Source organism: Ornithodoros turicata, chromosome 1 (assembly GCF_037126465.1).
Source record: "Ornithodoros turicata isolate Travis chromosome 1, ASM3712646v1, whole genome shotgun sequence".
Classification (NCBI taxonomy): domain Eukaryota; kingdom Metazoa; phylum Arthropoda; class Arachnida; order Ixodida; family Argasidae; genus Ornithodoros; species Ornithodoros turicata.
Window position 1 is genome coordinate 145741282 of NC_088201.1, and position 23006 is coordinate 145764287.

General features: G+C 46.1%; 2 protein-coding genes across 2 annotated transcripts; one reads left to right on the top strand and one right to left on the bottom strand.

Annotated features, from left to right (window-relative positions):
* Positions 1-18267: 18267 nt before the first annotated feature.
* Positions 18268-20918, top strand: LOC135370575 (putative nuclease HARBI1). The gene is made up of 4 exons (XM_064604352.1): positions 18268-18793; positions 19163-19435; positions 19516-19785; positions 20744-20918. Exons 1-4 carry the CDS (start codon positions 18391-18393, stop codon positions 20875-20877), a joined length of 1080 nt encoding a protein of 359 aa, XP_064460422.1. The 5' UTR covers positions 18268-18390; the 3' UTR covers positions 20878-20918.
* A 201-nt stretch (positions 20919-21119) lies between these two features.
* On the bottom strand, positions 21120-22513 carry LOC135379132 (nuclear apoptosis-inducing factor 1-like). The gene is made up of 6 exons (XM_064612384.1): positions 22199-22513; positions 21959-22108; positions 21836-21871; positions 21692-21742; positions 21481-21603; positions 21120-21292 (listed from the first exon to the last, which is right to left on the bottom strand). Exons 1-6 carry the CDS (start codon positions 22464-22466, stop codon positions 21120-21122), a joined length of 801 nt encoding a protein of 266 aa, XP_064468454.1. The 5' UTR covers positions 22467-22513.
* Between the last annotated feature and the right edge of the window lie 493 nt (positions 22514-23006).

Consider the following 23006-nt stretch of genomic DNA (forward strand, 5'->3'; position numbering starts at 1 on the left):
ATATTTCAGGTGGGAAAGTTACGATGAAGCAAAGACAAAAGTATGGCTTACAAGGGGAGTTTTAAAAAGCAGCTGCAGCACACTCAGATAGCCTTTGGAGGCAGCTGTAACTATAACTGAATATGTTCGGGGAGGGGTAACCCTAGCTGTAGCTTAATTACTTTGGAGGCTGACTATCTGTAGCTGTAACTCACTACTTACGGAACGTAATTTTCAGAACCCTGGACAGCACCAAATATTAAAATTGTCGTGGTAAATATAGAATCGCTCTCCCAGTTGATCGTAGTTCTGAAGCCATTTAGTTAGAAGGTCACGCTATGACGAAAACTGTCACAAACAGTTGCCATAACCCACAACAGTGACTATATGTCATGTCATGCAACTCTGACATACGTGACTCACAAAAAGTTGTGTTCCACGTAGTAGACCGCACCACCTATGTCGCAAAGTGTCTACTATCCCAAGCATTTACATAGGATTAATTTGAGTGACACCTGTATTATTTTGTATGGCACTCGGATTAATTTAAATGGCGCCTGGATTAATTAGTTTGGCACTGGGATTAATCTAGCTGGCACTTAGATTAAAATCGCCGGGAAAACCGGTAGTATTCGTTTCCTATATGCCAATACCACCGTAATAACAGAAGACTCTTTCACACCTGGACCCACTGTGGCTGTTGGCGACTGATAGATGTGACGTCACTGAAAGAGCAAAGAAGTGGGAAGCTCCCTCGTTGAAAATGTATGCAATCCTGTACGGATGCGTGGCGTTGTCGAGAGAGTGCACCGGCCTTGTTATCTAGGCGCATTGCTTATACAAGGTTGAGCACTACCTCCCTAGGTGCCGTTATATGTATAGACCCCTCAGAGCCGTATAATAAAAGGGAGTCCGGCAATTAATGGGTCATGCCCATACCTGAAGCTCCACCCCTTTTTCAGCTTTCTAACGAATGGAGTCTTGAAATATGGAGTATTAATCAACCTGTCCTCACTATTTGTCCCCGAATCCAACATGGGCTGCGCCATTTCGGGTGGAAAGTGTATTGGATGGGATTGAAATATATACCTCTCGCAATCTGCAAAACTAGTGGAGTTTTCGTGCCAATTTGATGAACGCCTTCTAAAGTGCGTAAGGCACGCCACCACTTGTCGTCTGCCTCCGTCGTTGTACCCCTACAGCTTGAATCACCTGCTGGGACACATTCTGTCGTCGGTACTATATTTAAACGAACCTACATGAATAGTGGGAATATAAAAGGCGAGCATGTTTATGTCCATGAAATCCAGCAACTAAATATAAGATTGTACAGCACACTGCCGTTTTTATTATGATTTCATTCTGATCGCAGCTATCGCCGCGTTCATTAGGCCTAACACCGACGACAAAACATTATCATTTTCGTTTAGATATCGATGAATGAGCAGCAGTTAAATCTGATTTCCGAGAAACCTATATGAGGGTGCACATTTACAGCGTAAAATCAGAGTAGTGTGTGCAAATTTTGTCACGAGATTCCCGCTTCACTCTGTTTGTTTTCATCGCCATTTTGGGTGGCAGTAAGGTGTCATGGCAACCCCATGGTAAAAAGTAAACCAGTCAGGGGAACGAAACTGTGATTGACAGGTCGAGCATCTTTTCGTGACTCCTCCCAATGGCCAGACTCCCTTTTAATATAACTCCTCAGAGTCCCTTGGTGCGCTGGACAGCCCATAGGGCTGTGGCCACCATGCTTGGTTGAAGGACGCGGTGGCGAAGACGACGGAGAGAAAACGATTGCGGTACTTGTTCCGTCCCAATGACTTTGCGTAACGCCAGCAAACAGCGCCGTATTCTTCTTCCTGCGGAGTACGAATGCCCACTCCATGACTTTTCGGTCACGCGCACAAGAGTAAATTAATTCATTCTTTTTTTTTTTCTCTGAAGGTCTAGGAATGCTGCATGCATACCTCTACGCAAAAAACCCACCGAATGTTTTTAGACAACCACTACAGCAATCGCGTCAAGGTGTCGTGCGAGCGAATTCTGCTGAGCATCGTACCCTCTTTAGGCTAGATTGGTTTCGCAATCGCGATCTTTAGGTTGGTGATATTCGGTGAGCGAGCGATAAAGCTTTCTCCGCGACTTGCCATGAGTCCCTGCGCGAAGTCTAATCGTAAGGTTTACTAATAATCCCAGTCAACCAAAAAAGGCTTTGCACCTGCCGTCCCAAGACGTTGGAAGCATGCCAAGTGAAAGGGGCAGTGACGCGCGAAAATTTCACTTCGGGGTATTAAAAATGTTGTCACAATGACAGCAACGCAAGAGGAATGGGCTTCTTCCATTCGATTTAAAACGCTAAAAAAAGTGGCAAATCGGAGTTTCCTCTTTTCTTCCTCCGAAGCAGCGAAAAGCCTTAAGTGTAGGTCACCTACAGCGCACATAATTATCAAAGGAAATAAGTTGCAGGAACGGCCCATCCTCCAATCAACGCCGTTCCAGGGGAATTCCGACTTTTCTGCGACGGGTAGAGATAAACCTCGCCGTGGCGTATGAGCTGCAGTAGCGGCAGCCAGAGCTGCTACCAACTGGGAGCGGAGCAGCACAGGTCAGACTGCAGACGCATTCGCACAAGACACTGCAACACTGTTGACAGTGGTTTAGTCAGAATTCCAAGCACGGGGTGTTGCAAAAAATGCCGCGAGGGGTTGATTGTTGCACGATCGATTGTCGCACGATCGTTGATGGTGCGCGACGGCAAACTGACGTCTGGCTGCTGTCGAAAGGGCATCGCAGAGTGGGGCATGAGCGGGAAAGACTGCAGTGACTATTCGTTCGATTTTGTGTCAGTGTTTCCTTTTTTGCGACAACAATTTTGGAAAAAGTTCACCTCCGGCAACGCATCACAGTGCATTAAGAAAATGCACCTTGTCCCCCTTTATCAGACCTTTAATGCATCCTACCAATGTCTGTCTAAAGCTGAAATAGCAAGGACAAAAAGGGTGGGGATATTGTCAAACATTTAGGTGTGTTGGGGGTCTGGGTAAATCACTGACCGTTGGTGCTGTTGTCGTAGCGGTGTTGTGTGATTGCGAAGTTCATCTCTTGTACTGTATGTCCTACAAGGCTATTCCTGAGAAAATTCGGTTTTACGTGGAACAATTCTTGTTAGAAATCCATATATCCTTCATTCGCAGGTGGTATATTTCGTAATTCCTGACGTATTCATTCGTCTTGACGTGAAAGTCCTCGTTCCACACACCTCACAGTCTGCATTCGTCACACACCAGCTCGCGGCTCTACTCTTTCCTGCATCACACTACGAGTGTATATTCCAATTAATGAGCATTGAGCACAGAATATACCTGCTTCCAGTAGTCAATGAGGCCCACAAGCACGAATCCCCTCCGTGCCCTTTCAAAAAGTAACGATAAGGCCTGTTATGTGCTCGAGTTGAAGCTATTGGCACTAGAGTTCTTTCTCGCATCCTGCCCAGAGGACACATTCATAATGATCATATCCTTGAAAGAATTGCTAAAAAGCAAGCGAGCAGATGTTTAGAATTCAAATATTTCAGAAAATGCGCCCAGTAAAAAAAAAAAAAAAAGAATCGTGCTTGAGAAGTTATCATCTTAAGTGCGGGCCATTCCACCTCAAACGTCCCAATGGCGTGGTTCGACCACCGCTGATTTTCGTTTAAAAAAATGTCCTTCTCAGTGACGTGTGTACGTTCTGTGTGATATATTTCTTTCTGGATCCGCAGGAAATCGCCGCTAGGGGGCTTCGAACTTCCGCTCTGAAACCAAAACTGGAATGCGTTTGCGAGACGCCCACCAGGCTGAACTTAAAATTCTTCGCAGTCGTGCCACAAAAAACACCCTTGGAGAAATTTTTGGTGCTTATAAATGGGAAACTATAATACATTTGTGCGGAAATTTTGTTCCTTTAGCGCGTCCGCCAATGCCACTTTTTCTTTGGCGAAGTTTTCAATTTTTCCTAAAACTACCGTCTTTCGCATTTTTTTACAGCCTAACAGTTTAAAACTTAGCAATTTCTGCTCATAGTGTTTTTTTTTTTTTTTTAGAAAAATGTTGAATTCGTGCGGCTTTGCGCCTCTTTCGCGGAAGCTTAGCTAGCTACTTCTCCACTCGCGGCGACTGCCAATCCGATGATAACCAGCTTGAACTTTTCGGAACCACGTCCCGTTTGAACTTTTCATATATGTAAAGCCGTTCAACCCTCTGTGCTTGCTCAAACGCATTACATTTTTGGGTTTGGAGCGGAACTTCGAAGCCCCCTAGTGGCGATTCCGTGCGTAACCCGAAAGAAATATTTCACACAGAACGTATGTACGTCAGTGAGAAGCATATATATATATAATGCAGGGAAAAAAGCCATTCAAGGAACAAATGATTCACTGGCTTGCATTGTGGCACTGAGGAGTGCTCAGTCACCCTCCCATGTGTATATCGCTCGCTGAGTGACCCCGGGTTTGCCGATTCGGAACGATGCGCAGCTACCCAGGGCTGACGAGCCGCGAACACGGCGAAACACGTGTCCTCTGGTGCTGCCGCATCGTTCCATCAGTATCTATATATATCTATATATATATAAAGAAGGGGGAAAAGCCATTAGAAAGTAAGTAAATGATGCTAGACGTGTTTGAAATTCAAACTTACAGATTAAAATGGCTTCTATGGCTGCACGTAGAGAAACAGATACTCATTGAACGATGCGACAGCACCAGATATACAATATATATCATATCATCAATATATCATATATATATATATATATAATGCAGGAAAAAAAGCCATTAAAGAAACAAATAAATGATACTAGACGTGTTTGGAATTCAAACTTACAGATTAACATGGCTTCTATGGCTTCTATATATATACAAAGTAAAAAAATACCCGAAGCTCTGTAGCTGCACGTTGAGTAGCTGCACTTTGTATATGTACTTGCTGGCTTGCACTGCGGCACGCCGAGCTTTCGTTTGTCCCATCCTACAGTAGGCAATACGACGATCAAATTGTAAACATATGCTCAACGTGCAGCTACAGAGCTTCGGCTATTTTTTTACTTTGTATATGTACTTGCTGGCTTGCACTGCGGCTTCCACAGGTGGCGTCGTCACCGTGGAATATTGACGTCTCGCCGAGACGCACTGTTGTGCCGACCCAAGATCGTGTCACTTCCCTACGCCAGGCCGACGAGCTCCAAGTAGAGGGAAACAGCTGTCCTTAGCTGGGAGTGCACGATCAAACTGTAAACATATGCTCAACGTGCAGCTACAGAGCTTCGGCTATTTTTTTACTTTGTATATGTACTTGCTGGCTTGCACTGCGGCCTCCACAGATAGCGTCGTCACCTACCTTGACGCAAACCTACCTGCCCCTATTGACCCTGACGCCACGCGCACAGCAATAAGGGATTATATCACCATGGCTCATCTCCAAACAGCAAACACTCCAGCAGAATACGCACCTGCCTGTCCGACCAGAGGACTTCCGATACACACTGCCACGCTTATACATCGCCTGAGAACGGGAAGTGCCTTCACACCAGCGTTCCTGCATCAGCTCGGACGCACAGAGTCACCATACTGCAGCAGCTGTAGAGAACTATCCGATATATGCCATCTTCTCATTTGTTGCGGGAGGTATCACAGCGAAAGGCAATCCCTACTTCAACGTCTTCAGGACACAGGAACGACTTTACGCTCTTCTAATGACCTCACGCACCCTCAAGGGTCAAGATATACCCGAAGGAAAATTCGGGACGCACTCCTCAGCTTCCTAGAAGACACCGGACTTTCGTCAGTTTTGTAATTTCATCCCCCTAACCCCTCTTTTTCCTCTTTCCTTTCTTTCTTAACTATTTTGCTTATTCTTTTCCTCCCTGACTCCCCTCGCTTGGAAATGTAACTTGCCGCCATTATTCTGAGCAGGCAGACCACATTTCTTTTTTTTTTTAAATAAACGTCACTACCACCACCAAGATCGTGTCACTTCCCTACGCCAGGCCGACGAGCTCCAAGTAGAGCGAAACAGCTGTCCTTGGCTGGGAGTGCACGATCAAATTGTAAACATATGCTCAACGTGCAGCTACAGAGCTTCGGCTATTTTTTTACTTTGTATATGTACTTGCTGGCTTGCACTGCGGCCTCCACAGGTGGCGTCGTCACCGTGGAACATTGACGTCTCGCCGAGACGGACTGTTGTGCCGACCCAAGATCGTGTCACTTCCCTACGCCAGGCCGACCAGCTCCAAGTAGAGCGAAACAGCTGTCCTTGGCTGGGAGTGCACGATCAAATTGTAAACATATATATATATATATATAAAGAGGGGGGAAAGCCATTAAAAAAATAAGTAAATGATGCTAGACGTGTTTGAAACTCAAACTTACAGATTAAAATGGCTTCTATGGCTGCACGTAGAGAAACAGATACTCATTGAACGATGCGACAGCACCAGAGGACACGTGTTTCGCCGTGTTTCCGGCTCGTCGGCCCTGGGTAGCTGCGCATCGTTCGGGATTGGCAAACCAGGGGTCACTCAGCGAGCGATATACACCTGGGAGGGTGACTGAGCACTCCTCAATGCCACAGTGCAAGCCAGTGAAATATAAAGAGGGGGGAAAGCCATTAAAAAAATAAGTAAATGATGCTAGACGTGTTTGAAACTCAAACTTACAGATTAAAATGGCTTCTATGGCTGCACGTAGAGAAACAGATACTCATTGAACGATGCGACAGCACCAGAGGACACGTGTTTCGCCGTGTTTGCGGCTCGTCGGCCCTGGGTAGCTGCGCATCGTTCGGGATTGACTGAGTGACCCCTGAAGTGAATGAGTGACCCCTGGTTTGCCAATCCCGAACGATGCGCAGCTACCCAGGGCCGACGAGCCGCAAACACGGCGAAACACGTGTCCTCTGGTGCTGTCGCATCGTTCAATGAGTATCTATATATATATATATTTTTTTTTTTTTTTTCATGAAAACCGGCGGGCGGTGGTCGTGCCACGCCATTGGAACGTTTTAGTTGGGCATAACACTATTATTAAAGCTAAAGAATCAGGGTTGAATGGTCTGCAATTGAGAAATACACAGTCGATCTATTCCTGAGGGAACTGTGTTAGCAAGCCGTGCGTGACCTTCGGTTCGTGTTTAGGAGAGTTGATGGCTTTTCGTCCTTGACCTTATTGTATTTCTTAAAAATTGTTCCTCTGGAATGCATATTTCAGCTGTGTTTGGGACTTCTTCCGTGTGTGCCTGTTTTCGTACTACCACGGTCCCTTGATAGCTTCCTGGTCACGCAGCTTCTCCGTAACTCTATGGGGAAGTTTTGCCCAGGGACCGGAGCGCCCGCGTGGTGGCGCTGCCATCGGAACCCGGGAGGGAAACGCCTGGCGTCTCCCACTGCAGTACACGTGTTTCGGCTGTTATCGCGTGATAACTGTGTGCTAGCAGCATGCCAGAAACACGCTGTGTTACGAAATGTCGCTCTGGGTATCAGGGAGGTGGCAAGGTATCCATGTTCGCATTTCCTGGGGATCCTGACAAAGCGTGAGAAGTGGAAACGTGCCATTCCTCGCATTGAAGGTGGCCGCTTCAGTTTTGACTCTCTTCACACACGTGTCTGCGAGAAGCACTTAGACCACAGCGACGTCGTGTGGCTCGAGGAACTCGTCATCAACGGTGATAAAGTGCTGCACAAGCGTGGAAAGCATGCTTCGAGAGGATGCAGTGCCGCGCATATGACGGCTGCCGCCCTATCTGACCACGCCGAAACTGCGTAGCAGTTCCGTGAGACGAGCCCAGGGAAACGGCCCCGTAAAAAGAAAGCGTGCGCCGTTGACACCACCAACGAACTCAGTGCTTTTATGGATAGAATCTTAAAGAAAAATTGCTCAGGCAACTGGGGCTTTTGAGCTGATTTGGCTCCCAGGGATGTTAACTGGTGCAATAATCCTGTAATCGCGACCGACCGATCGCGTCAAATACTAAGCGGTCATGCAACTGTCTGCGATTAACTGTAGAAAGTCCTCTACGCACTAAATAAAGTACGCATTATTAAAGTTGTTTTGCATGGCAGGATAAAAATGCTGGTCGAGATTGATTCACGGAAGCATGTCGAACACATGGCGGTTCCTTTCAGTATCGGAAAAGAAATAAGGTAGACACGAGATGACTAAAACAAGAGATGAACGACAAGGACACAGCGGCTAAATTTCGTGACATGTCTGAGTCAGTCGAGATCTTTTTATAAACCATACTTTTGTCTTCATTAGCTTCGCGGCAACAACTGAGAGTAAGTCATCTGGTACCACGTAAAAGAGACTGGTGTGATTGCGATCTGCCGATCGCGTCAATTAGTACGCCGTCATGGGCGCAGCAACTGTCTGCGATTAACTGCAGAAGGTCCTCTACGCGCTAAATAAAGTACGCATCATCTTACCACCGTGGCCTATGCACAAAAACGGCGCTTGAATCACCGGTTGGGGGTTTGAAGATATGAGACTCGCGACAATACATCCGTGCCAGTCAGAGTGATCGGCAGCAGCTTTCCGCATAAAACAAAGCTGAACAGAAAACGATTATTCACATTACAGCTGCTGCAATGGTAGCAGAAAACCATCGCAACAAATAATTTTCTTGTAGGATGTTTGGAAAAGCGCAAAAACAACACTGCGTCTGCCGTTCCCATGGCTGGCCCGAGCGGAAGATTCTACCGGGTTCCGATCGCGGCGCCGCCACGCGGCTTCCGTTGTCCCTAGGCCAACTTTTTGACGGAGCTGCATGACCAGAAAGCTATCAAGGGACCGTGGTACTACCCTAGCCTCGATGTTTTAGTAATATGTATCATACCCTTGTTTGCTCACACATTCAGAAACACTGGGTAAAACGGTGCACGCATGACACGACAGCGCTGTATTTTACAACAAAGCACATCCTTTCTCTTGCGGTATAGAGACGTCTTAATCCAAGCGACCTTGCTGACCACTGCTCACTGTTTGGTGTTTGTGGTGAGTAGTAATCTCGAAAAGCGAGTGACAAGCTATCAAGGGACCGTGGTACTACCCTAGCCTCGATGTTTTAGTAATATGTATCATACCCTTGTTTGCTCACACATTCAGAAACACTGGGTAAAACGGTGCTATTCTCGTGTATGTGGCCAACAGCGAGGTACATAGGCAATCAAATTTTTGGCTGTGACGCATGTAGCATGTCATCTCTAGCATGCGTCAAGCCTCCCACCGACCGCAACTTATTTTGCTCTGGCAGTGTTACCACACCCCGATTCCCCCATACGAACGAGCAGCTTACTGTGTAAGGCGACGGCATTCAAGAGGATGCAGCTCCCGTACTTTATGTAGAGTGCCACGAAAGGAATAGGTGGTCCACCGAACACTGTAAGCAATCAAAATACAAAAAATCACCATAAACATCCGACTTCAGTTTTGAAGTTGCTGACTGCAAAATACAAGCTTTAGCGTTAAGAATTGGCATCGCATTTCACATGTCCTGGAAGTCATTGTTCGAGCTATTCCAAGGTCTTTGGAGCTGTACAAGGTAAGATAATCTTGTTCGGGCGTTGTCTAAGTATATACTTTGCGTGGTCATCCCTTAACAAAGTAAGTAACTACGTATGCAAGTAAATAAGTAAGTAGGTAGGTAGGTAGTTAGACACAGACAGACAGACAGACAGACGGATAGACAGATAGACAGATAGATAGACGGACGGACGGACGGACGGACGGACGGACGGATGGACGGATGGATGGATGGATGGATGGATAGATAGATAGATATACATGGTAGAAGTACGTAACCGAGATTACGGAGCGGAATACTAACACCAATTTCGCAGTAACATCGATCACTGGACGGCCGCCACACGACGGCTCCTGGAAGACGCTGCGGGGTACATATCGTAGTGATCGGTTCATTCACTGATCTTTGCATGAGACAAAATGGCAATGGGTGTACCAGGTGCCATATATCGTTCCGTATATGGTAATACCAGGCGCACTAGTTTGGTTTTATTCCGGAAAAGAAGGTCGCATCTTTGAAATCACACCGATAAATGTAATTCTCATTAACGCATGACACGATAGCGCTGTATTTTACAACAAAGCACATCCTTTCTCTTGCGGTATAGAGACGTCTTAATCCAAGCGACCTTGCTGACCACTGCTCACTGTTTGGTGTTTGTGGTCAGTAGTAATCTCGAAAAGCGAGTGAGTGGATCTCCACGCAAGATATTGGTGGTTCCGCCAAGTGAAGGGAGACCACTGCTCGGCCAATGCATGCACGTGCGACATAGTTCTGATGGTACGAAACATCTACAGTGCTCAACGTGTCTTTTGCGCGGATTATGCGTGTCACCATAAAAAGATGGACAAGCAGCCTGACTTCGTTCATATTACAAGCGTGTACACCAGTGCACCGAAGGATGCCTTGCGTGCGGAACAATTGATGCAGTGGACAACGTGGACGAATTCTGCAAGAACTGTGCAACGTGTTTTTGGTGAGCTATAGATGAGCTAGATCAACAGGCTCTTACTGCATCTGCGTCTGATATCGATTATCTGCTGGGACAAGAGAAATTATTGACCAAATTAATTAGAGTATTTCCTCTGTGCATATTGATGTTACCCCGCTTTGAAATACAGCTTTACTAAAACGTAAACAAGTGGGGGCGTATGTCTCACGGACAAAGAAAGAAGTTGGCGATGCGTTAAGCAAGTCGATAGTCTAAAGGATAAGTGATGCATACGGCGCAGGACAAGCGCTCACATGAAGTTCAGAGTGTCTGAGGTGTTCCATTTTGGTTATGAGCATCAGACGTGCGTACCAGAAATGCACTTGACATCAGAAAAGGCGTCAGATTTCGAAACTCCCTCCTGATGACATTACGAAGAAAGAAATTGGAACACTCACCCTGGAATCTAGCAAGTATGTGATCGAAAAATCAATACATACATGAGATGAAAAAGAGTCTGGGCGATCCCCGAGAAGTACTGTAGAGGGTACAGTTGTCTAAAATCAGCACTCCATGGTTTATCGTATCTCAAATATCCAGGTGCTGCAAGACTATTTCTTTTCAGTAATAAGCAACTGCTGCACATGGTTCACCTTGTAATACAGTATTGGCACAAGAGTTTCGAGCGTAAAGAAGGTAATATGGAGCGGCGAAGTATTGACAGACGATTTTAGCTAACCGTGTCCCCTGTGCTAACAGTACATGCTGGACACACCGTCTGTGAAAATGATTTAGCTAATGTACTACCTAGCGCTATAGTATTACCTATTAGATGAAATGGATAGTTTCATCCAAAGCCCTAACAAAAAAGACGTAATGCATGTGATGAATAGCAGAAGAAGAGAGCCTGTAACCAAACGCTTCATGAGACGTTCAATCAGTGGGTACTTAGTCTTTTTAAGGACGCTTATCCCGACATCAGAATTTGGATGACAAAGTTCTACACCCTTCGACATAAGTGAGTCCGGACTGTTCCACGTCAAAGGGTATGCGCGTGTTCGTTGTCTACACAACGTCCAGAGGAACTTCAACTTTGCTGAAAATTGGACCGTCAGTTTTTTTTTTAAACCAAGTACATACTGGAAGACAGATCAGATTTATTTATTCGTATGTGTCGTAGTGACACTGGTTTGCACCAAGAGCTTCGCAACAGTGAGCGACTACCTGTTCCACGAGAGTGCGAATGCGTTCCTCGCTTTGAAAAATATAGTAGAGGCTCTCCATGGGGGATATCCTGTCCCCATTTTCACATGTCATCTCCGTTTCTAATGGTGCCGCTCCAGATTTCAAGAATTGGTTTCAGCTCTACGAGATGAGTAAAAATGGTTTGTTGTTGAGATGGCGATTCATTACCAGCAGACACGGCAAAAGCACCCGTGATCGTGTTGGCGCGTCACTGAAGCACACGGCAAGTTTGCATGAAATGAAGTGCCGAGTTAATGACGCCATTCAAACTACTGCCGCTTTTTTGCGTGCTGTAACTGAAAAGGCATACTCCACTCGTTTGCTGAATCTTCCGTCAAGTGAAGTTAGAGAATTTCGGAAAGCGAAACAAGACGAGTGGGGGTCCGTGCCAGCTGTTCCGGGGATTCGTTCCTCACACGTGTGGTATAAGGCACCAAACGAACCTCTATTAAAAGTTATGGGAGAAAGCACATCTAATGAGATGGGTTCATCAGCGTAACGAGTACGTTGTGAACCGTCGAGATTTTTCCTTTATTGAACTGATTGATTCGTTGATTCGTTAATAGATTCTACAGGATATGCTTATATTGTGTTCATGGTTTGGTCTCTCTCTCTCTCGCATCTCATCGTCATCATGTTGTAGTTGTTTGTTGTTGCTGTTGTGTTGTTGTTGTTGATCATCTCTGCATATCCCTTATGTACTCTTCGAATTAAACTGTGTAGGAGTGCTTATATGTTTTAAGTCGTTAATTTATAACATCCCTGTCTGAAAAAGAAATTGTTGTCTGGTGAGTAAATTACAGCCAAATTAATGTTAATATTATGAGATATTACGCTGTATGACAGTCAACTTATGTGTATATAACACCAAACTACTGCATCTGGCGAGAGAGAAATATCCATGGTCATTTTGTCAAATGCGAACATCAGTGAACGAAACGACAGGTAGGCGGCTAGGTAGATAGGTAGGTGGGTAGGGAGGTATTTAGGTAGGTAGGTAGGTAGGTAGGTTAAAAGAAAGAGTGTTACTTTGCACTTAATTTTTATTTTACGTTTCTTCTCGTCAAAGTGTAGCTAGCCATGGACTTACGAGGATGCTCCTTAATGTTGCTGACATTGTATCCAGGCCCGGACCTGAGCTTGTATACGACATGACGATCAACCTCTCTGCAAAAGAACGAAGGTAAAATAAATTACTGGCCTTGCGGTTTGAGAAAGTCACCTAATGCGCCGTAATTTCTGCCGCCCATGCGCTACGCTTGTCTACAGGGTTCAGACAAACGGAACAGTGCCTGCCAGAGACGTCCGAAAGCAAACAAGCCTGGGAAGAAGTGTGGTCAGCTCTAGTATATCTGTATATGTGGGATTGCGGTCTGATAGACCATTGGTGGACCATTAATGGACGTAGAAAGGAATGGCGGACATTCCCTGCACGCTGCAGTGAAGCTCTGCACCCTACGCTGTAGTAGTCATCTGTCCGCTGTTTCAGCATGGTCCACTGTTTCTCAAACTGTGAGTGATGACACCTAAACGGGCCATGAACCTTTTTCTGGGGTCATTGAGGGTGCAAGCAGACAATGCGATATGGTGAAGGAACGAAAAACCGAGAGACACGGGACACGAAGACAAGCACAAGAGTTCTCAGACACAGTAATGATTTAATAACACCAAACCTCCTAAATAGCTAACAACTCCCGCAGGTTTGGTGTTATTAAATCATTACTGTGTCTGCAGACACAGTAATGATCTTGTGCTTAATGATCTTGTGCACTCTTGTGCTTGTCTTCGTGTCCCGTGTCTCTCGGTTTTTCGTTCCTTCATCATCATGCACCAGTTAGTCTGCGCCCTATCTCTTTTAATGCGATATGGGTTGAGCCACAAAGACCACCGTATTGATTTGCTTGTATCAAAAAAGCAAACACATCATTCTCATTAAAATACATGATTAAATGAATCTTCGTTAAACGACATTAATATGATTTTTTGGTAGCTCTCTTTGTGTTTTTGTCTTTTAAGTACATTACAATGTAAATATATCTGTGTCATTGAGAAAAAAGTTTTCGGAAGGCTTATGAAGGAGGGGGGGGGTCATGGTAGGTTTGGTACTACTCAAAGAGGTCACGTACTGTAAAAGTTTGAGAAACACCGGCATCGTGCATGTGTGTGTGTGTGTGTGTTTGCAATATGCAACTTGCACGCGAATATTATTTGTGCTGTATGTAGCGGCGGGTGGTCGCAACGGCCCGCATTTATGCCCGCCGAAAAACAGAAAAAAAGTTAGAAATATGGTCCCAGCAATAGTGGTAACTTGTTAGATATGTGCGTCCTTGATATGATTGTGGGGATGACGGGTAACCAAATGACAGAGACAACCGTTGACCGTGACAGCCAATGCAGACTGACGAAGGGCATGCGCCACACAGTTTATTCTCCGCGCGCCAGGCGCTAGTGGCGTTGAGGATGATGGTGCCTCTGCACGGCTCCCCCACCCCCCTAGCCAACTGCCGGCAGCAGAGTGATGTACAGCGAGGGCAGGGGTCCAGGGGACGCGTTTCAGGGGCGCCTTGGGGAATTTAACAGGACGACAGTACCGGTCTGCGCGGTGGAGATCCGGGAATGGGCCGGTGTAGGGGCTGGAGTGGTTTTCGCACGGCGTCGCAGCGGATGAAGACGTGCATACAGGTGTTGGTAGCTTCTGGCGGAGCGTGGTCAGAACATGTGACGGTGCGAAGCCGAGAGGCATAGTCCGACGCGCCATTCGGAAAGCCGACGGAAGGGGACACAGTAGCTCTTCGAGAAAGAGCAGTGTTGTGCCATAGACGTGCTCGGCCACGGAGCATCCCAGATCGGGCTTTAAAGGGACAGTCGCATCGACCACAGATCTATTCCGAAACCACAGTGAAATGAGATTCCCCGTCCTTCCCTGACCATGACTCCGAAAGTCCCATTCCGATAGGCTGAATACTTTTTGCATAATTCGTGTGTATGCGGCGCTACAGCAGACGACGGATGTGGTCGTCAAGCGGAACTCTCTGCTGAGAATCTTTAGCAACGTCACAACGAATCTGACCAATAAGAACGCGGCGAGCCAGAGGAGTCCCCGCGGCTTGCATGAGCAAGGTCAGGGAGACGAAGGCGAAGGCACATACGGAGACGGCGGACTCGGAACGCGGAAGTGGGGAATCGTGCTGTTCAAATTCCTTTAGTAATAGCTCCCGTGACGAATATACATGTTTGATGACGGCCCATATTCGACGGATCCGCTTCTTCTGCAAGTCGCTGGTGATGTACGTGGCGCAGCTGCGTTAGCGCAACAGAACGAGCCTCAGGACCACTGCTTTAGGTACGTTCATGATCGGAGTGCTAATACTTAATCCCGTGACATTCATACTACGACGCAGGAAACAATTCAAGAGTTTGTGCGGCGTCTCTGCTCCCCAGGAACGGGATGAGTACCTATATGCTGCAGTGCTGGTGAAGTGGCAGAGTTGTGCAATGACGGCAAAGTACAGTGTAAGCACGCATTACACTTTGTTCCCAGCTCTCTGTCTTCGGCCAGAACTTCTGGTGGTGTATCCACCGCAGTATTGCAGCGACGATCACAGTCTTCGCCTACTGTGCGCATGATAGACACGATAGGCACGTTGAGCAATCTTATTTTCGTAGTTGTCGTCGTTGTTTGCACACGCGACGAATGCCCCATGAAAGATACGAAGGCTCTAACCAACTGTGCAACTCAAGGGCCGGGTTAGAATTAGCATGACTGTCAGGAAATTACTGTGCTACGTGTTTAGAAAGTGTCCTTTCTTTTTACAGCTACGACAGGTTCACTGCTAGTTGTGTGTTTACAAGCTGAGTTCGGACATGCCTTGGACCGCGAAACAGACGACAGATACCTGGGTGTGTCGTCCGCATGATTCGCAAACGTTTTTCCATCCCGGTCCTATCAGGACTATCATCTTTAGTGTGCCTCATTTCCTGTTCACACCTACAACATAATAGACTTGAGTAGTTTCCAATTGAGACGTGTGAAACAGACTCTGTGTTACCACAGTAACCCCGAGAAGTGCAAAGGAATAGGCAGGAGCAATAAACTACTTGACCATAAGTGACAGTTATACTTTTAATGGTAGTGTAATGCTTCTTATCGTTGGCAGTATTATAGAACGTAAGGGATATAACACGTCCAATAATTTCAGGTAACGTTTCATAACTCACTAATGGTACAGTTACACCTCATTATCATAGTAAGTGATACATCTGTCTGGGAACGTCCACAGTTTGTCATTCCCACGGAAGATTGTTCTGCCTTGATACAGCAAAACAAATTTTGATACCTGCCATTGATCCAATTTTTTTAGTGCCACTGTTTTGAAAACAGCTTTCAAGACTGTAACTTCAAAGATCCTTGGCAGAGCATTACCTCTTGTCTATGTATTATAATAATTATTATAATGACAGGCAGTACGTTACGCAAATGTGAATATATCTTTGTGTTGACTGAGTGTTGTCCATTCAAGAGCCATTGCACAAGTTCACATCCAACTCTTCACGCACAGATATTTATTATTTGCTATGCACAGACAGTTATCAGCGTGCACCACACTGGCAATGTCCCTTGGGATCTAAAGCGGGGACTCAAAAAAAAAAAAAATCGTAAGTACTTCAATTGCAATGAAAACGGGACGGTTGGACAGTAAATTGGACGGTTTCATTATAACAGTGGTACAGAGGAAAAAAACTCGGGGTATTTGGGAGGACCTGGATCGATCTCTGGGCACAACAAAGTGTAAAATTTTGGAAGGGTTAGTACATCCAAATGACCCTCATGCCTCAGACGCCACTACTCGAATAATGCACCTCCATTTTACAGTAAAAGGCCTCTTACTATCTACGGCATATCCTATCAAAGCTCACAGGACAGTAAATTTGGCCAATGCTTATGTGACAGTGCCTCGTAGAACATGCAGCTTTTCTGTTGAATTGACACTACATCTCTGGTAGCCCCTTTAGTTTCTGGAGGTCGGTGCACCACTTTACCTTTAACCAGCAGTAATGTATAGCATTGCAAAAAAGGAAACAAGGGCTTAATCTCAACGCTGCATCAGCATCATTCATCATCTCACAATAACATTGTTGTTGTCAGCCTCTGCACAAAGATTTGGGTGGACCTGAAAATAACCTTTTTTTTTTCTTCTTCTTTCAAGTTATTTTGTGTTGGCTTGTAGCTGTGAGATGTCAGTAGAAGCCATGAAGTCATTCTCTTCACTTCTTGAACTTGGATGAAGAAAGCACTGTTCTGGAAGATCCTAATTTGTCAGAGGCGTCGTAAAGGCATTAGTATAAAAACCATGTCCCTCAGCAAAATTGCCGTGCACACACGTACATAGTTTGATGCCGTTTCATGGATGGATGGGACTTGGATCAGCAGCACCTGGCCCTTCTATAACACAGAACGTCAAAAGTGCACCTCAAGTTGGCTACGACAACCGCAAAAACCGCCGCCCTACAGCACACAAACAGTTCACAAACAGCGAGATAAAAGGAAACTGGGAAGTGGTTTATGGCACTTTTGTTACGGACAGAGGTACTGCTTGTATATAGTGCCTGTTTCTAACACCAGCACACAAACTGCATCAGTTCTTCCTTTTAGTGATCGGGGTTCATAGTTTGCGAATTGTTCTGTGCCCAAAAAATTGTAAACACATTATATGTATTTAAGTAATATACGTGCCACTTGCGCTTGACCCTGTCGAGCTGCCTGCAGCTGTAATACACATGAAAGCCAATCACGTTCATATCAATGACATCATGTTCTTTTACTTGTATACCGTATTTTATTTATCTAGTTATTAAACATAGTTTAGGGGATACCTTACGTTGTACCGATTTCGTCTTTTGCTGCTAAGTTACTCACGCGCAAGAGTGACAGATCTGATTGGGAAACAGATATTGTGACTTACTGTCGAAGTTGCAGGCTCGCTTTGTTCGTGGAACACTGTCGGAACGGCGTCAAGTTTCAATTCGTTCCTTTTTTGTGTCAATCCAAGTTGCACTTGCATGATGTTCTCATCCAGGTACACATTATCGGTGAAATGCGAGGAGCATACACGGACAGCATGAACACTCCTTGCTTCATCTGGATACCCGCTAGTGCGCTAGTGATGTAGCTGCTTCCAACTTTCGCTTCGTCTGGGGTCTGGCTGTAGCTGTATTCTAGGTGTGCGAAATCAAACATGGAGGTTTTCGAAGGAAGTTTTCCTGGAGTCAGGAACGCTGCGTCGGTTTCCAAACGACATCTCACGCGAAGGATGCAGGCGTAGAGATAGTATACGCGTCACTAGAAAGTGTCACATGTGAATACGGGCGACGTGCCGGAAGAAACAAAGCAGCCCCAGACTTGGCGGCAGACGACAGCGTCCTTCACAGCGGATTAGCCAGACTCCACCTTGCGTCACGCGACGTTGTTGGCGGTGGCGCTTTCGAGGATCAAAACGAAACCGGGGGTCGGATTCACAAAAGGCTCGTACGACAAAACTTATCGTAAGCGCCCTCGTACGATAAACTTAGGACGAAATGCAGATTCACAAAGCGCGCGCGACGTAAGATTCTCGTCAGCTGCGAGACAATCCCACGAGAGCCCCCGAGCAGTCGTAAGTGGCCATACGAGCAAAGATGGCGGCGTACGTCGCAGCAGTCGAGATTGAGTCGCGGAGAACTTTGCGCCGTGAACGTGTTCTCAGGCCACGGACGACGCTCCAAAGTATCCCGGAGAACCATCTTCTTCGATATTATCGTCTTCCACGATCTTCAATAATGAGCTTGTGCGAGAAGCTTGCCCCGGCCCTCCAACGGCCAACAGCGCGGTGTCGAGCCATCCCTGTGGACGTGCAAGTGCTCGTCGCGCTACGTTTTTATGCAAGTGGAAGTTTTCAGTCTGTTGTGGGAGATGTGGTTGCGATCAGCCAAAGCAGCACCTCACGGATTGTAAACAGCGTGACGACAGCGATCGTGGAAATGGCCACGACGCAAATAAAGTTTCCACGTACACCTGCGGACGTCCAGAAAACCGTCTTAGGTAATATATTTTCCTCTCGTGCTTTTAGTGTTCTGTATGTAAGAAATATCTAATACAGGAATTTGTATTCGCGGGTCCGATGAGGGTGCACTACATAGGATAATGTTTGCAACCTTCGCTATCGAAACTGCTGTTTTAGTGAGCGGCATCACAATTTGCAATTTATTGCTTTCAGCTGTTACTTAAAGTGGCTCTCAGAATGAATGACTAACATGTTTCCCGCAGGCAGTAGTCACGTATTTTCAACAGTGAACGTGTTACCCCACAGTGTTACAGCCTTACTGGCACACACTGACGGAGTCACTGCAGGGATTTTAGCTTGTATGCAATGGACTGTACGCACAGTAAATATATAATCTCTTTTTACAGGATTCCTCGACATTGCAGGTTTCCCAAAGGTACTGGGCTGCATCGATTGCACACATGTTCTTGTGAAACCCCCCAAGCGTGAGATGCGACCAGCATACCGAAACAGAAAGGGGCTGTACTCGATCAATGTACAGGCAGTCTGTAACGCTGACTGCGAAATAACCCAGCTGACAGCCAGATGGCCAGGATGCACTCACGATAGTTTCATCTGGTCACTATGCAACCTTCACGATGAATTTCAGGCTGGCAGAATGCCTGAAGGCTGGCTTCCTGGTGAGAGCAGTGAAAGCACTTTTTTAAAGTAGGCAGCATTTAGGAAGTGTTACATAATCCTGTCTACTTTCTGGTGTTAGGTGATTCCGGCTATCCCACACAGCCCTGGCTTTTGACGCCCTTCCAGACACCATCAGGAGAAGCTGAAGAAAAGTACAACAAGGCTCGTAGGAAAACCCGACAAGTGATTGAGCGTGCCTTTGGACTGCTCAAAAGCAGGTTTCGGTGTTTGGACAAATCTGGGGGATGCCTCCTATACCCAATGGCAACGTGCTGCTCCATCATTGTGGCTTGTGGCATCCTCCACAACTACTGCATACGCCATAACATCCTCCTGACTGACCCTGTTGGTATGTTTCGTTGTAGAAGTTCATAAAAAAAGAAGAAACATGACAGGAGGAACGAAATACAATTACACATTACTTTGCAAGATAACTGAATTCGTTACCGATTTGGAAAACAGATCATAAGGATTTTCCAAAAGCCGGGATTCACCATGATAACAAAATATAGCACACTGGCTTTACGCAACAGAATTACAGGTCTCCTCAGACGTTTCGTCCTCCATGCGCAAGGCATAATCAGTAACAAACACAATGAGGAAGGACCTGTTTAAGCAGGTTTGTGTATAGTTTAGGAAGGGGGCTGCGGTTGCCAACCGACGTGCAGATCACGTTCCAGTGGTGTATAAGTCATGAGTCACTACATTACTTGCACACTGAGAAGTCAATTTGTGTGATTGACGCTTCATTGTCATGTGTTACCTTTCATGCATAACGTTTACTTCAGATTGTCAATTGTTGTGGATGAAATCTGCATCAGATCACATTACTGCCACTTACAGGCTCATGAAATTGACATGATAAACATTACGACCAACTTAAGATTAGTTACCAATTGTTATAATGAAAAACATGATTAGTTTCTGATTTCTGAACAGTAACTAAGTCGTTACTTCGGTGCGAAACAAAAGTAACATGCTGCACAATGTAAAAACCCGAGAATTGGGAACACGAAAGGACAGGCACAACACAAAGTCTTTTTCAGACTTCGTGTTGTGTATGTCCTCCCGTGTTCTCTACTCTCGGGGTTTTATATTATGCATCATCTTCACCAGCTCGCTTTCTTCCTAGCCATTTTTTCGTTGTCAAAAGTAACATGTTACCGCGTAAGGAGTTACTAGCGTAGTACTCTGCTGAACAGCATACAATGTCACAATAGGACTACAATCCATATACTATTTGCCCTGTGTATGCCATGTAACAAGAATTGCTGTGAACTACAAAACTTCTGCCCTCTCTCCTTTAGAGTTAGAAGAAGCTGAAAGACCAATCCCAGGAGCACAAGACATGCCAGCTGGAATTTCAGTCAGAGATCACGTTGTTACACAGATATTCACAGAGCACCGACCTATAGCTCAGCCCGAAATTCGCAGGGAGTGAACCTGAATATTCAGGCATAATAAAATTTTCAACCCGCAGCATCTTCTTGAGTTTGAATTAAATGATGGGAGCTGATATGGGAACACAATATGCTTCAAATGTTTTGGAATTTTGACTAGGTCACCAGAAAGTGCTATGGAAAAGTGGAATACAGATTGCTACAGTTCTGAGATTGCTCACTCAGTCTTTTGGAGCAAAGCAACGACACGCAGAATGCACATTCCTAAAGCTGTGTTGTCAATTTATTGCAGTTCAAGCCGTCCTCCAGGAAGTGTCCTAACTTTATACTTGTGTTCTTTGATGGCCAGTAGCCTCCTCTGTATATCTACGAGCGCTTCCAAGTGCTGTTCCATTTTTTTGTGTGTGTTTGCTATTTCACTTGCTTCACTGCTCGCCCTACTCCTTGGTGTTGTACCTGGTAAACGGATCACGTGAGAATTTTAGTGCATAGCAAGATAAAAACACTGCGAAAACGAGAAACACATTTTGCAACTCCTATTCTACAGCACATTAATGCGACTGTTACAGTGCAGTAGCCCTGAGAATATTTGAGAAAGTAGGCAAGCTTCAAGCAATACACCAGTCGTGCACAAGAATATTTACCCCTGCGTGGTGTTGGCACAGCCGGTGCGCTGTCAGCAACCTCCTGTTGCACATTTGCTGCCTCCTGTGATGAAGCTGGGCTAGGTGTTTGACTTATCCATGTGGAGGATGTCAGCTCTGCGCCTAATGTCAGCCCATGTCAATGCGTTAAGGAATGCTTGACATCTGCATTCTCACACTGCTGTTTACTGACATGCTATGTTTGCCTTACCTTCACAAGCATCAGGTACTAGGGGTGTAGCACTACTTGAAGGACCGGGATCTGCCAATATACGAATAATGTTATGTATTATATCCTATCATAATGTGACAAAAGTTGCATGAGAACGACAAGGCTGTGTGGGCGCACACTGACCTGAGCACTGGACATTGTATCTGAGTATGACATCCCCTGCAATAAATTAGGTTAAAACGTCTGTTGCTTCACAAATAAGAATAGGTTGGCTGCGGGTTGTGCAGCTTTTGTGTATTCATTTACCTCCTGTTACTCCGATGTCGTAACTGCCGTTAATCCCGACGACGGTGCTCCTGTCGAGTGTGGCCACTACTCTTTCTTCAAGAGGCGTAAGTGGCGGCACTTCTGCGGCACCCCCACCTGTCCTGCCAAGGCACCGCGTGACGTTGGCCCCTGTGTGAGAAAGGTTTGCGTCTCATCGATAAAACAACCTTCCCGCTTCACATGCGTGACAGCCGACCAGTAATTGCATGCGCTATTTACCTTTCTTCTTGTTTAAGCTCTTGTAATCCGTCCATTTCTTCTTAACTTCCGCAGGCGTGCGTTTGATGCCGGACACCGCAAACAGAGTATCAGTAATGCGGGCCCAGGCTTTGGTTTTAGCAAGAGCGCCTTGCGGCCCATCGCCAGTGGCATCTATGGCAGCCTTGTTAGCTTGGTAGCATTCCACGAGCGCTTCAATTTCGCGTTCGGTAAAATTTGGCCGACGTACTCGCTTCGCTGAAGTTTCCAAGGCGTCCGTGGCGGGCATTTTCTACCGAGAAAGTGTGTGTCTGCTGTTCAAGAAAACCACATGGAAACTCATGGCTCTCATTGGTCTGATTGCAACCGCGCGTTGTCGTCTCCATGGTGATAGCATACTCTCGTCTCCATACGCTTTTTGTGGCGCTACGGCGTGCCCTCTCCACTACGACTGCTCTGTGAATCCAGTTTACGCCGACATCGTAAGCGCATCGCAGAATGCGACATCTTAAGGGCACTTTGTCGTAAGATACGAATTTCTTTGTGAATCCGACCCCGGATCTTTTAAATTCGATTCCTCATCACCCGGTCAGTTTTGGAAGGAGAAAATTTGGCATTGGCAAATAGCTCGCGGTAGTGTACCGAACACATTGGTATGGGACTCGTAACCACGGTTCCGGATGCGACAGTCCCTTTAAGGCGGCGCGTAAGCACGGAAGGGCAACCAGGATAGCCTCGGGCCCTAGGATCTGGGGAGAGGCGCAGAGCGTAAGTTTGAGTTGTCGGTGTAACCGTTCGACCAGGCCGTTGGACGCAGGATGGCATGCCG